Raw genomic sequence first — 13,894 nt, forward strand, 5'->3', positions numbered from 1 at the left:
GACACTGACAGTAATGATTTTACTAGTCAATACCTTCATACATTTGTGGTTCTCATTGTTTTTCCTAGAAAAGATTTTTAATTATTGTTCTCCCACTCTTTCTGTAGTGGTTTAAAAGAGATTTCCACCCTAGAAGCAATTGCTGAAAATGGTAAGTAATATGACCAAGATAAAACCAACATTTCATCATTTAAGTCTGTGTTGTCACTGGAGCAGATTGTGTTCTCTAATTCTTGGTCTTTACTTTTTACTTTTTAAAGATTTTATTCCCCCCATCTATAGTACTTATAAGCAGATGATTATCATACTGTTGAAATACTGAGTGTCTGATTCAAAGTCCACCAAACTGGATACAGCTCTGTGACCTGAAATGTAAAGATAATTCATCTCTGCTTCAGGCACGGGCCCTTGCTCATGCTCTGAGTACAAACCATGTGTGTCCATGCAGCTTAGACTGCCTCCTTGTTTCTCACCTTGCACATCGGGAGCTGGAGATGCCAGGCTCCTCCAGCAGTTCCAAGGCCTTGGTCTCAACGGAGGGTGTCTGCAAGAATAAGAAATGTTTTTCTAATCTTTGTAAAACAGTTCATTACCTTTGATATCAAAGTCTTTTATTGGTATTGTGGTTATTAAAGACTACCTGTTAGAGTTGAATCTCTCCATATAACACTATAAAAACGCCTTTTTCTTCCCTAGCATCTAGTTGAAAAAGAGGTGCTATACACCAAAGGGACACTGAGAGGCATCTTTTTTTTTGGAGGGCTTTCACTTACTAATCTAAATTAGGGATTGAGTTATAGAGTCTGCAAATCACTGACATGGTAGTTTTGGGGGTATACAGTTTAACGTAGTGGGCCGATAATTAAACGTGTTATTAGTGCCAATGATTGTTTCTGCTGAGAGCTGGGGGTGTAAAATCAGGAGGAGATTTTAAAATTAAGGAAAAAGTACCTTAGTACCGAAATCATTAGTGTGTCCTTTTCTATGTTTTTGCAGTACTCCAAAATGAGTGGGTTTTATACTCAAATAAGCAGTTGGATTTCCATCTCTGAATGGCAGAGGAGTTATTTTGTTCTCTTTTCTTGTCCCCAGAGCATTAAGCCTTGGTTTAATGTTGGCCTTGGCTAAACATTGGCTTTTTCTTTATGGGACATTTCTTTCCTCAGCTGCACAGACTGTAGAATAAGTCTGCACAGAATCATAGAATGTGCTGAGTTGGAAGGGACCCACAAAGATCATCGAGTTCAACTGCTGGCCCTGCAGAGGACACACCCACGTGCCTCAGAGCATTGTCCAAACTCTTCTTGAACTCTGTCAGGCTTGGTGCTGTGACCACTTTCCTGGGGAGCCTGTTCAAATAGCCAACCACATCTGGGTGAAAAACCTTTTCCTGATATCTAACGTAAACCTCCCCTGGCTCAGCTTCAGGCCATTTCCTTGAGTCTTGTCACTGGTCACAAGAGTGAAGAGAGCAGTACCTGCCCCTCCACTTCCCCTCGACTGCAATGAGGTCTCCCCTCAGCCTCCTCCAGGCTGAACAGACCAAGTGACCTCAGCCACTCCTCCTACAGCTTCCCCTCAAGGGCCTTCACCATCTTCATTGCCCTCCTTTGGACACCCTCTAAAAGCTTAATGTCTAGCTTAATTTAAGCACACAATATTCAAGGTGAGGGCACCCAGTGCAGAGCAGAACAGGACAATCCCCTCCCTCAACCAGCTGGCAATGCTTTGCCTGATGCACCCAGGACACAGCTGGCCCTTTTGGCAGCCAGGGCACACTGTTTACTCATGCCACTGTTGTCTCAGGCCACTTTGTTCTGGAAAAGCAAAGTTAATGGGTGACCTGTGGGAGGATGGAAGAGCAGGCTATGCCTATTCTTGGGTTAGTGTCAGCTAGCTGTTAATGGGGAAAAAGATGTGTGGATCAGGGAAGATGTGTCACTTTGCATGGCCAAGTGCAAAATCTGCACTACTGCTTTCCTGTAGTTATATAATTTAGGGGCTTTAAAATGTGGTAGACAATCTGGGCCCCTTTCCCTGGAGAGTTTGAAAATACTTCATGAGCAAGGTAGAGTTCTGATCACAGGCAAAGGTTTATGTCAACTCTGTTGTCATAAGGGTGTTCACAAAAGCTTCTCTGAATGAAGGAATTGCCTCTAGAATCTTCCCAAAGGCACGAGTTATAGATGCTACTGGTAACTATAGTTACATGTAGCTCCTTTCTGAAGTGAAATGCAAACATGTTATTTCAGAAAGCTATTGGTTTCTTTAATGAAAGAAAAAAGCAAAGTCAATCTATGCACTTTTATACATATTATTTTTTTCTTCTGCAAATTTTAACTGAAACTGATGAGAATTTCCAAAATCTATGAATCTGGAATACAGAATCTATGTTATGTAATGCCTTGGATCTCCACAACCAATATAATTAGTAGTATTAGTAGTTGAGCAGTTGTTTTTCTGATTAATAAGTATATTTCTCACAGTAGATCCTTTTAACAACAATTTTTAGAAGGAAAAGTTTACATAGCTATGATTCTTGACTGATATGAGACAATCAGTTTGGTTAAAACCCTGCAGAAAAAACCAATACATTTGCATTCTTACAACAGCTAAACATTTTACTCATCCAGGAGACCATAATTAGGGTAAGTAGAAGAGGTTAAAGAGGGTAATAATATAAGCTCCATTTCCAGTACATGAAAATAAAACACAATTTCTGTAAAATATAACCTCAAAACCTGAGAAATCTGTGTGTCCAGGCTATTAAATATGCATTCACCAGGGTGGTACATGGATGAAAAGTGGGAAGGCACTGAAACAGTAAATGTGAGTCTGCTTGCTTGTTTCTCTAGCAGTCCAAATAACAAGATTAATAATGGTTCATGATTCACAACTATTATGCTCCTTATCATAAGCAGATGTTAATATTTCTGCATAGAGCTTGAAGACATGTACTAGTTTTAAGTATTTGTTGCAACAACCTGTGGTTTCAGAACTAAAGGAGGATCTTCTGTAGAGGCATAATTTTGACCTCTTTGGAAGGTCCTCTCTTCCTTACTAGACTTCTCCTTCCTTTTCCAGAAATATTCCACCACATTTCTCCTTTGGCCTCCACTGTACTCAACAGTAAAATTTTCTGTATCCTATTGAGGGTGCAGAATCAGGCTTTAAATCTACTGAAGCCAAAAGAAATATTGCTACCAATATTATACATATCATACTCCACACGAAAGCACTATGTTTTGAATATTGTTTCTCAGTGATAAGTTCTGTGTACTTTGTAATTCACAGAATAATACTTCTTAAACTTTGTTATTTATTTATTTATTGGTCCCTTGACTAACAGTTATGCACCCTGCTCTCATCTCTTAAGTGATTTCTTCTGGTCTTGTTTTTATTTGCCAAAAGTTTAAACTTTTGGGTACTGTTTCTATGATACTTACTTTTCAGTTTTTCTGAACTGTTGTAATGTAGGTTTTTTGTATTATTTCAGTGAAATTTTGCATTTTTCTAGACACTGAAAATGTTATCCCATTTTTACCTATTAACCTATAAATGGTATGAGAACTTAAATTGCTTCTATAAACCAAATACACTTAAACATGTAGCTCATTACTTCTCCAGCTATGGTAGGATTTTAGCTTTCTCAGCTGACGGAGTTTGTTGAATGATGCATATTTCTATTTACAGACAAAATAATTGGAAGAGTGACCATGGATCTGCAGAAACGAGGGATTAATTTTTCAGTGATTTATACTGCAGTGAGACCTTCAAGGGTGAGTAATCTTCAGTGCCTAGAACTGTCAGATTTTTATCATTCAACAACTTAGTGTTTATAGAGAAATGCTGTAGATGATTTTCAAGATTACACAGGAAAGCAATTCATATTATATGAGGCTTTGACCAGAAAATGTTACATGAATTTTTATATACGATAGCTATATCACATAACTATAGAAGTTTTGCTATTCTAGGAGACCATAAATCTGCCATTGTCTTTAGAACTTATTATTGTTTTCAAGAACTGCAAATTAAGGGGTTTTTTCTCCATTTAAGTCTAATGGTTTTATAGTGAGTTCTGCATGGAACCTTATCAAGCTTCCTGGAGTGGCTGGTCAGTAAAGACAGTGTTATTAATTAACTGAAAGCTACTAATGTATCCATTTTTAAACTAATTAGTTTCATTCCTTTTAGTAAGTACTTGGTATTTACAGATGGAAGGTAAAGTCTGCTAATAATCAGAACATCATTTATAGATAACATCATATCATGTTAACAGTAAGTAGCAATGCACAATAGTTATTTATGAAGAGTTATCTTTTTGTATGACATTCAGTTTGCAATCAAAAAATATTCAAATTTTAATTTTAATGTGATTAAATGGAAGACAGTTCTGCCTCGAGGAAAACAGAATCCAGTTACCATTATAAAGAGAAACATACGAGGGATGGGCTGAATCTTAAAAAATGCAACTTAGAAAGAAACATGCCTGTCTGTTACAGTGGTAACACATCTCAGCTCCTGATATGGTAACACAATCATAGAATCATTAGGGTTGGAAAGGACTTCCAAGATCTTGGATGATCACCTTTGACTGAACACCATCATGTCAACTAAACCATAGCACTAAGTGCCACATCCAGTTTCTTCCATGCTTCCAGGGATCATGATTCCACCTCCTCCTCTGGCAGCCTGTTTCAGTGTTTGACAATCCTTTCAGTGAAGAAATTCTTCCTGATGTCCAACCTGAACCTCCCCTGGTGCAGCTTGAGACCATTTCCTGTCATCCTGTCACTAGTTGTCTGGGAGAAGAGGTTGACCTCCACCAGGGCACAACATCCTTTCAGGTAGTTCTAGAGAGCAATAAGGTCTCCCCTGAGTCTCCTCTCCAGATTGAACAACCCCATCTCCATCATCTACTCCTCATATGAGGAATTGCTCTCTAGACCCTTCACCAGCCTTGTTGCCCTTCTCTGGACTTGCTCCAGCACCTCAATGTCTTTCTTGTGGTGATGGGCCCAGTACTGGACACAGTACTCGAGGTGTGACCTGACCCGTGCTGAAGTACAGGGGAACGATCACTTCCCTGGTCCTGCTGGCCACACTATTTTCCCTGCATCCAATAAAGGATGGAGATTTTCCTTGGCTCTCCTTTTGTTGTTAATGCATTTATAAAAACACTTTTTATTATCTTTCACAGCAGTTGCCAGATTGAGTACTAGCTGAGTTTTTGCCTTTCTAATTTTCTCTCTACGTGACCTAACGATATCCTTGTACTCTCCCTGAGTTGTCTGTCTGTTCTTGCAAAGATCATAAACTCTTTTTTTCTCTGAGTTTGTTTTGTTTGTTTGTTTTTTTTAAACAAAGATCCAAAATATAAATAAAAATTACTTAGTTATTGTGGCTCTTTACTGTTTGAAAGCAAAGGCACATGGGCATTCCTAGCTGAAAATTGCATTTAGAACAATTGGAATGAAAAATATTTTTAATTAATGAAAGAATAGCGTTAAGAGAAGGAATTTTTTGATCAATTTTAGAAGTTTGTTGAATTTTAAATCTCTGCATACTTCAAAGGCTTTCTATATTAAAATAACTTAGTTTGAGCAACTGAAGCACTTCTAAATAATTAAATCAATGTCTTTTAAGATGTTCTTAATTTTTTAGAAATAAGCAATTTAAACTTTTCTTAATTGTATAAATTCAGTACTGTGGAAAACCATTTGAAACATTTTTTCCCCTCATGACAACTCTAAGTTATTTTACTGCACTCAAGGTACTTCTGTACAGAGCTAGAAAGGCAAAGCATAATGTACCTTTGAGGGTTCATCGGTCTGTACATTTGCACGTAACCTCTTTCTCAGCATGTACTGCATATATGAACTGTTTCATAACCATAAGCAAAAGTACTTATCTCTCTTCACTTAAGCTATACAGTCTCCATTGTATGATCTAGAAGCTACAGGGTCACTCCCCAGTGATAGCCAAGATCAATACATATGGGAAGTAAAAGGCTTTAATTATATTGTGAAAGAGTTTACATTTCTTATTGCATTTGCAAATCAATAGCAATCATACAGTATGAAAGATTTGCATTTAATAAGTTGCCGTACTCCCACCGAATGAAGGAAATCAGCTTTAGGTATTACACTTAAAAAAAAAAAAATAAAAGGGCAACTCCTTCTAGTCACGTAAATTAATTTTATACAATGAAGCTCCCAAAAATGGGCATTTTTGAGATACTTCTCTCCCAGAAGCTCTGCCTCCTTGCTGTTGGGCAGTTAATGTCTTCAGAGCATCATCACATTATATTCGTTTGTTCTTCCATTGCCTCAAGCAGAGAAAAATAATCGTGAGAAATGCATATGTTGGAAAAGGTTCCAGACTGATATTGGCTTCACAGAAAGTGAATTAATGAGACAGGAAGGAAAACTCCCCTATGATTGAGCCTCTTTTCTGATTTGATGAGAAAGAGCTGCTTGGTTTAATCAGTGCAGACACAGATGCCTTTGGGCTATCATAATTATCAGTTCACTACCCCAGTTCATGATGGAGATTTGTTCAGGCTGGCTCTTGTTCTCTCTCAGTTTCACCATGATTGGAGGGCTAGAGCACCTCTCCTATGAGGAAAGGTTAAGTGAATTGGGACTGTTCAGCTTGGAGAAGGGAAAGATTCAGGGTGAAATAATTGCAGCCTTTCAGTACCTGAAGGGAGCCTACAAGAAATCTGGAGAGGAACTTTTTACAAGGGTGTGTAGTGATAGGACAAAGGAGAATGGCTTTAAACTGAAAAAGAGTATGTTTAGATTAGATATTAGGAAGAAAGTCTTTACGGTGAGGGTAGTGAGGCACTTTAGAGGTTGCCCAGAGAAGTTCTGGATGCCCCATCCCTGGAAGTGTTCAAGGTCAGGTTGGATGGGGCACTGAGAAACCTGTTCTAGTGGAAAGTGTCCCTGCCTGCCTCAGGGAATTGGAACTACATGATCTTTAAGGTATTTTTCAACGCAAGCTATTCTGTGATTCTATGATTTGAAACTGGAAGGCAAAATTAAGACTCTGAAAGAGAAACTACTTTGTGACCTACTTGAAATGGCTTCACTAACCAGTTCATGATTCCTTCCATCTTCTCATAAAGGAGCCTCCCTCTTCCAACAAAGTAAGTGCCAAGTCTTGTGTCTCTTGTTCTGAAATGCTTTGCCTTCTAGGTGTGGCTAAATTGGGGTGACACAGAGAATGACTTGTAACACCTAATTCTGGGCAAGTGAAGTGTATATGTCTATATCTGAAGTTATCAACCAGGATTGTCTTTACAGTCAAGGACTTTTTAGGCTATTATCCTTCTGACTGTTTTGTAGGGTACTGCTGCAGAATGAGATGAAATTTACCCTTCATAATCTACTTTGTCTTTGACAACCATAAAGGCAGTCCTCATGCTTAGGTCAGATCTTGACATATATGTTTATTCAGGCAACTCTCACTTAGAATTTCTCATATTATTTTCCATTTAAAAACAGAAACTTATCCTAAGAATCGAGGACTCTCCTGCCAAGACCTTTCTTTCCTTTGAAACTCATTTGAAGCTTATTTTTCCTCTGCAGAACCAAACACCTCTGCAGTCCTTGTTCCACTCTTGCATCAGTAGTTCTCATGAATATATGTTCCTGGGGTCTTTGATCAAGGTTACCCCTCTACTTGTGCTTGCTGCCAGTTATGTTTTTTTGCTTGTGGTTGTAATGCATAATTTTACCCTGCTGTTGTAATTGGAGAGGTTAAAAAAGCTACAGTGATTCCAAGTTAATGTTTCAACTCATAAATCTCATCATGTTTCCCATCCTTCAGATCCTCATGGTGTCCACATAACATTTTTACTAGTTTTCTTCTGAAGCTGCAAGAGAGCTTTATAGCTCTCATCTTTTTCCAGTTAGATTGAATGCTAAGACCATGGATTGCTAAAAGGAGATTTATGACTGTGTCCCAGCTCCCAGCTCTGCCTCCACATTTTCAGACAGCTTCAGCTACCGTCAGCTTTGGGCTGCTTCATTTTACAAGCTTTCTGCTCTAGTCAGTGTTTCTGCGTGTTAAGTCTGATCCCACTCAGAGCGAAGCAATATGAGTTATAGAAACTTTATTCAGCCAGAAGTAACATTGGAAACTGCAGCACAAGTGTTTGCTTTTAACTCTTAAAAAGCGTCTCTTGAGCGTATCCTGAGGTGCTATTGATGTGCACACCAGCTGAAAAGAGTATGAAAAAGTTTTTATCTGCTTTGACAAGTGTTTGTGGTTACATTTTCTTTTTTTCTACCTTCTACCTAACACATTTTTTAAAATGCATCACATTTTGCTCTGCTTCATCTTCCACTTACATCCATCTCCTCTCTGTTTTGTTGACTATTCCTTTTACCACTCAGGGGAGACTAAATGCCGCAACAGCCACCCCACTGACTTCACAGCTTCTGGTTAGTGGAATGCTTTTGGCCATTTAATACACTCAAACATTATATAACATGAGCTTTCCATGAATGAAATATTAGAAAAATGCTTATAATGCCATTTGCAGGAGTTGCAGAGGTGTAGGTTTAATATCCTCATTCATCCTTGAATACAGGAATTGCCTTATTCATTTAGTCTTATATTTTTATATTTGAAGGAGCAATTATTGTTTAACATAGTATAATAAAGCATTGATGTTTCCAGCCTAAAAGAAGAAATCACAGGATTTCCTCATCCTTTAGTCCACTCCTCTCCCCACTTAAAGAATGCCATTATAATTAAAAATAAGTTTTGATTTGTATATGAAGAATGTACACTTGATTATTTCCTATCTAACTCAGTTTTGAGCATTCTTTTCTAATACAGGTAGAACTCAGTTTTGAGTATATTTTTCTAACACAGGTAGAGTACTTTTAAATAATTACAAAAGAACTATTTAAGGACTGGTTGTAGCCAGTTAGTTGTCATTCTAGGGGGTGAAAAAAGAAAGAGGATATCATTTAGCAAAATTAACTATGAAATTGAATGATACAGATGTGAGAGATGCTTGTTAGCAGTCCTGTATGATTCATGCCACGTGGTAGTGGGAAATTCAGCGAAATAACTGAAGACTGATGGTTTACCTTTAACTCCAGACCTTGCACTAGAGTTAAGATTCATTTACTTTAAATATTTTTACAACTTTAGCTTACATTTTACATTATGTTTATATATATATATGCTTATTGACTTCACTGCTAAATGAAGGGCAGCATAGAAGTAAGCTATTATTCTTATCTGATCAGAAAAATTTTGTTATTTTCTGCTGTTAACTTTTTAAGGCATAGATGAAGCCTGTACAAATGTTCCATACAGATCAAATTAGTAAGTTTTGTTTATTTTGCATTTAAAACTAAGGACCAGGAAAACTGAGGTGGAGGAGGAATGATGGAGAAGGACACAGCTGAGGATGAATTGTCTCTTAAGGAAAAAAAAGGAATTTGTACAATGCAGGTATAATAGTTGCAATGAATACTCTAAAATATACATATATATGCTCATATATGAGTAGAGGTCATAAACTAATAATTTAGAATAAAATTAAGGCATAAGGCTAAAATAGGATAGAATAAATGGAGTGTGTAACCTAAACAAGCATATTGATATGACATGTTGGTAGGCATGCTAAAAATTTTCAGGAAGGAAAATTCCAAGGTTAGAGAAGTATTAGAGTGACAGAACAGATCTGTAAAGGACTGCTGTTGTATCTTAAAAGAAGTTCGGATTCAAGGAGGCAAAGATAAATATTCTGAGAATTCTAGGGTCCTATTCTAAGAACAGTCTTTGAAAACTAAGGCTGAACACAGCATCCAAGGGATATGACTTTAACCTGTAATTCATCAATTTGTGATTTGATGAGTTGTCCGGTAGTCTCCACTAATTACATTGACTGACACTGTTTGTATCTGGAATACAAACAGTTTTAACACAACATATTAAAAGGTCAAAATATATGTTAAAAAAAGCATTTTTCCCCTCACCCTCCTCCCCACATGGAAACATACCAAACTGTGTCATAATTAGCAGAGGGAGATAGAAGTAATAAAGCCAGACTTCTAAAAGCACAGTCCTGTATGCATAAGGAAAATTAAAAGGAATATAAATTCTTGAAAATTTAGTACAATATCATATGACAGATCTAAAGAGATTCAGAGAAATAAAGTGCATAAGACATAAAAGCTATTCATAAAAACACATTAGACAGGAATTCTTTCAGAGAGTATTGGATCTAATAAAAAAGAGGAACTCAGAAAAATGAGTGACAATGCAAAGCTAAATGACCTGTGTGTTGGTCATTGCTATGTTAGAACATAGAGAAGTTCTCAGTTCAAAGTTTTTTATTCAAAAATCATTGAGCCTCAAGAGCTTTTTCTGTTACTGAAGTGGCAATAGAAGAGATTTCAGAATAAATCAATAAAATTAATAGTGTCATATCATCAAGGTCATGTATTTTTCACCTAATTTTAAACTAAAGAAACTGCCAAACTGTCATCATGATTTCTAAATGTACAACTTTTAAGTTATGAGTTACATAATACATATAAAAATTATAAAAAATTTGCCTTCATTTCAGAGGATTAGGAAGTTTCAAGTGTGACATGGGGTTTGGAAAGAGGCACCGTATCTCTGGAGAAATACAAGCAGAAAGCCTACTTTCTCTACTGACAAAATTCATCGAAACTGAAGTTGTAAATATGTGGATATATAAAGAAAATATGATAGAGATTCAGTGTTCTCTGAGAGGCATAAAATATGCAGGTAAAAATAATTGTGTTGATAGAGTAAAAAGGGTAAAAAAGTAGAATTATTTTGAAGAAGTTAAAATAATTAAAGGTAGGAAACAAAGGGTAAAAATAAAGGATTCATGTTCACAGTGGGGAGTATCTGCCTGTGGGATTCTGTGAGGATTGATGTTGATGCCTCTGCTGTTCAACAGGGTCATTAGTATGGAAATCAGGGCAAAATACAATGGTGCCAAAGTTTGCTGATGTACTGGCAAGTTGTAGAAACCACTCACAGCACTGCATCACTGGGTGATAAAAATACAGATGCAATTCAGTCTGAAAAAAAAGTAATACATAAGGAAAACCTTAAATATGCATGTTACACTGTGATGAGCAGCTGCTATTTCTCAGAAGAGGGATCACAGTGCAAATGTGGGTATATCTCTTGGAACACCCCAGCAGTCAGCAGATGGATGAATAGCATGCAGAGCGTTACCCATCATTTGGAGAGGAGAGGGGCAAAGCATTCATTAAATTAATTCATTAAGCCCTCGGTGACTACAAGTCTGCCAGTGGAACAGTGCATATCCCATCTCCAAAGGTTACAACAAAGCTTTGAGATTAAAATATTTTAGCCAGGAAAAGTGGCAATTCAAGAGAGAAATAATAAATAAAAACACTAATAACATGGATGGGCTGAACATGACATAATTGCTCCCTGTCTCTGGACAGTATTCATGACTATCATCACTCACAGACCATAGCACAGGAATTCAGGGGATCCAAGTTCTTTAAAGAAACAAAGTAAACTATTTCTGGATTACAAAGGCACACAGATTTCAGTGACTAGATAAACTAATGGGAGAAAGATAGGAAGGGTGGATGGAAAGAAGATCCTAGAACATGTGTTCGTTTGAATGCAACCTTCAGCTCTGAAGGTTTCTAACCCAAAGATTACAGAAATCAAAGAAGGCATCCCAGGACAAGTATTGTTTGTATTTACCCTTACCTTATTTTAACTGCCAATTACAATCAGGAGCACTGGCTGTGAGCTAGGTGGACCTTTGCCCTCGCACAGTTTAGCTGCTCTCATATCTTGGCAGTAGAAGTTGGGGATATTTGCATAGCATTTCTCTGGGACAGGACTGTGAAAGGTAATATGTAACTTATTTAACTAAAGGCCAAGAGCCAGAAGAGGCAGCCAACAGACTAAGCAAAGCTCCACTAAAGGAATCTCACAGATTTTTCTCCTCATACTCACCTGTTAGGTTGTTGTAGGATTTCCACCTTTGAAAATGAAAAAAAAAATCCCACCGCGCATAAATCATTGTTCTGCTGGCAATCAGGAAATCCATAATGAGAAATGACTGTCAACTGGAAATTGAGTAGGTGGCAGCTCAAGCTTGGTGCAGTCTTCCCTACTTTAAGTGAAACGGGCTGGATTCTCAAGATCATTGTGATTAAGCACCTGCAAATTGCCCGTGGGACCTCTGAATCGTTTCACCATTCATTGTTACTGGTGAGCCCAGAGACTTGTGTCTTTGGTGCCATCTCCAGAGACCAAAAGCCCAAAGGCATGATCTTTTTCAGAGGCAGACATAGATTACCCTTTTGGGCACTTTGGGGGAACAAAGTGTTAGAAATGGGAAATGATCACATCTACCCAGAGGATCACAGTGTCTGCATATTCTCCAAAGACATCCCTAGGGCTGAAAAGCCAGGAGCTGAGAGATGTGTGGCAGTGTGGCTAGGTAGCTTCTGCATGTGGTCAGAGCAGCCTTGCTCTAAATATCTACCTGAAGTGCTTCTTATCTTCCTTCCCTATGTAGGAAATTAAATTATGACTGTAATAATATTCCTTGGTCTTGATCCACAGTTTTTCTCAGGATCTGAACTTCCATCAGGAGCGACTGATTGTGGTTGAGCCAAATTCCCAACCAGGCTTAGAAGCTGGTGTAGAAGCTTGGCTGTGGTGTGGGAACAGCAATGGGCAGCAAGCTGATAAGCCAATCCCACAGGAACACAGGAAGAAAGTTGATATTTGTTTCCTGATATACCTGATCTTATAAATTTCAATTTTCCAAAGTCTCATATCAAAGCATTACGACAAGGATTGGTAGCCAGCAGCCACAGAGGTGGCAGTTCCACCTAACTGCTGGCAAAGGTTGCATGCTTTGGCCTAGGTTTGGTTGTTGGGCTAGAGACTGGCGGGAGATGAAGTTATGAAACCGAGATTGCTGACACTGGCTGAGAGCCGTTAACCAGAAGTTTTAAATAGGCTTTCCACCAACTAGGTTGGTGGAAACACATCTATTTTGAGACAAACTTGGAAGAAATGAAGAGGTTTTTCAAGAGAAATGAAAGAACGGTAATGTCCTTCAAAAAAGCATGGATATTACTTCTAAGATTATCTTTCTCTAGACTTTCTGGTATGGATTTTACTTATATGCATACCTTCTATCTTACATATAGATTACTGTCAGAAAAATTTGGTGGAGATTAAGTACAAGAAAGCAGAGTAGAAGTTAAGTATCTTTTTATAGATTTTCTGTGAAAAAATTGCTTGTTTTAACTTCCTTGTCAAAGAGATCCAACTTTCTATATCTATTGACCTTTAGGTTTTGATTCAGCAAAACTCAGAAGACAGAGCTAGACTCCCCTTGCAAGTTGCTGCAGTGCAAGGTCTGTCTTTCTCTGTTTTCTCCAAAAGAGTTGTCACACACAGATAGAGATGTGGAAAGCAAAGAAAGGTGGTATCACACTAGACACAGAATTTTTATGGGGAGAATCTAAAAAATATGCAGGTAATTTATTATGGACACACCCAAGGAATTGTAGAAATTAAGTGTAATTTTTTAAAGTAAAATATTTATTTCCTTGAATTATTAATAAAAAATTGTAGGTAATACAAAATATTATTTTGCTGCCTACACATCTCTCTTCAAGTTAGGAAAAAAGGGAGACAGGCTTCCTAGTTTTGCAGATTAGTTCTCCAAAGTGCTGCAGGATCAGAATATTAAGTGGAGGAAGGGAGAATTTTAGGGGTCTTCAGATTTTTAATTTGCTTTGACTAGCCTACATCTGGGACAAACAGTGCTGGCAACTCTCCCAGCACTGTGAGTCAACACATTTTGGCCCCT

At 37.7% G+C, this 13,894-nt stretch overlaps 1 protein-coding gene across 1 annotated transcript in view; it reads left to right on the forward strand.

Moving 5' to 3' along the window:
• ATP6AP1 (ATPase H+ transporting accessory protein 1) overlaps nt 1-13,894 on the forward strand; it is a 50,582-nt gene that overhangs the window by 17,236 nt on the left and 19,452 nt on the right. Inside the window, exons 5-6 of the mRNA XM_050324380.1 lie at nt 108-151; nt 3,694-3,779. Coding sequence (XP_050180337.1) covers nt 108-151; nt 3,694-3,779 — 130 coding nt within the window. The remainder of the gene's footprint in view (nt 1-107; nt 152-3,693; nt 3,780-13,894) is intronic.

The sequence above is a fragment of the Myiozetetes cayanensis genome, unplaced genomic scaffold (assembly GCF_022539395.1).
Source record: "Myiozetetes cayanensis isolate MyiCay16 unplaced genomic scaffold, myiCay2020 scf3, whole genome shotgun sequence".
Taxonomy (NCBI): Eukaryota; Metazoa; Chordata; class Aves; order Passeriformes; family Tyrannidae; genus Myiozetetes; species Myiozetetes cayanensis.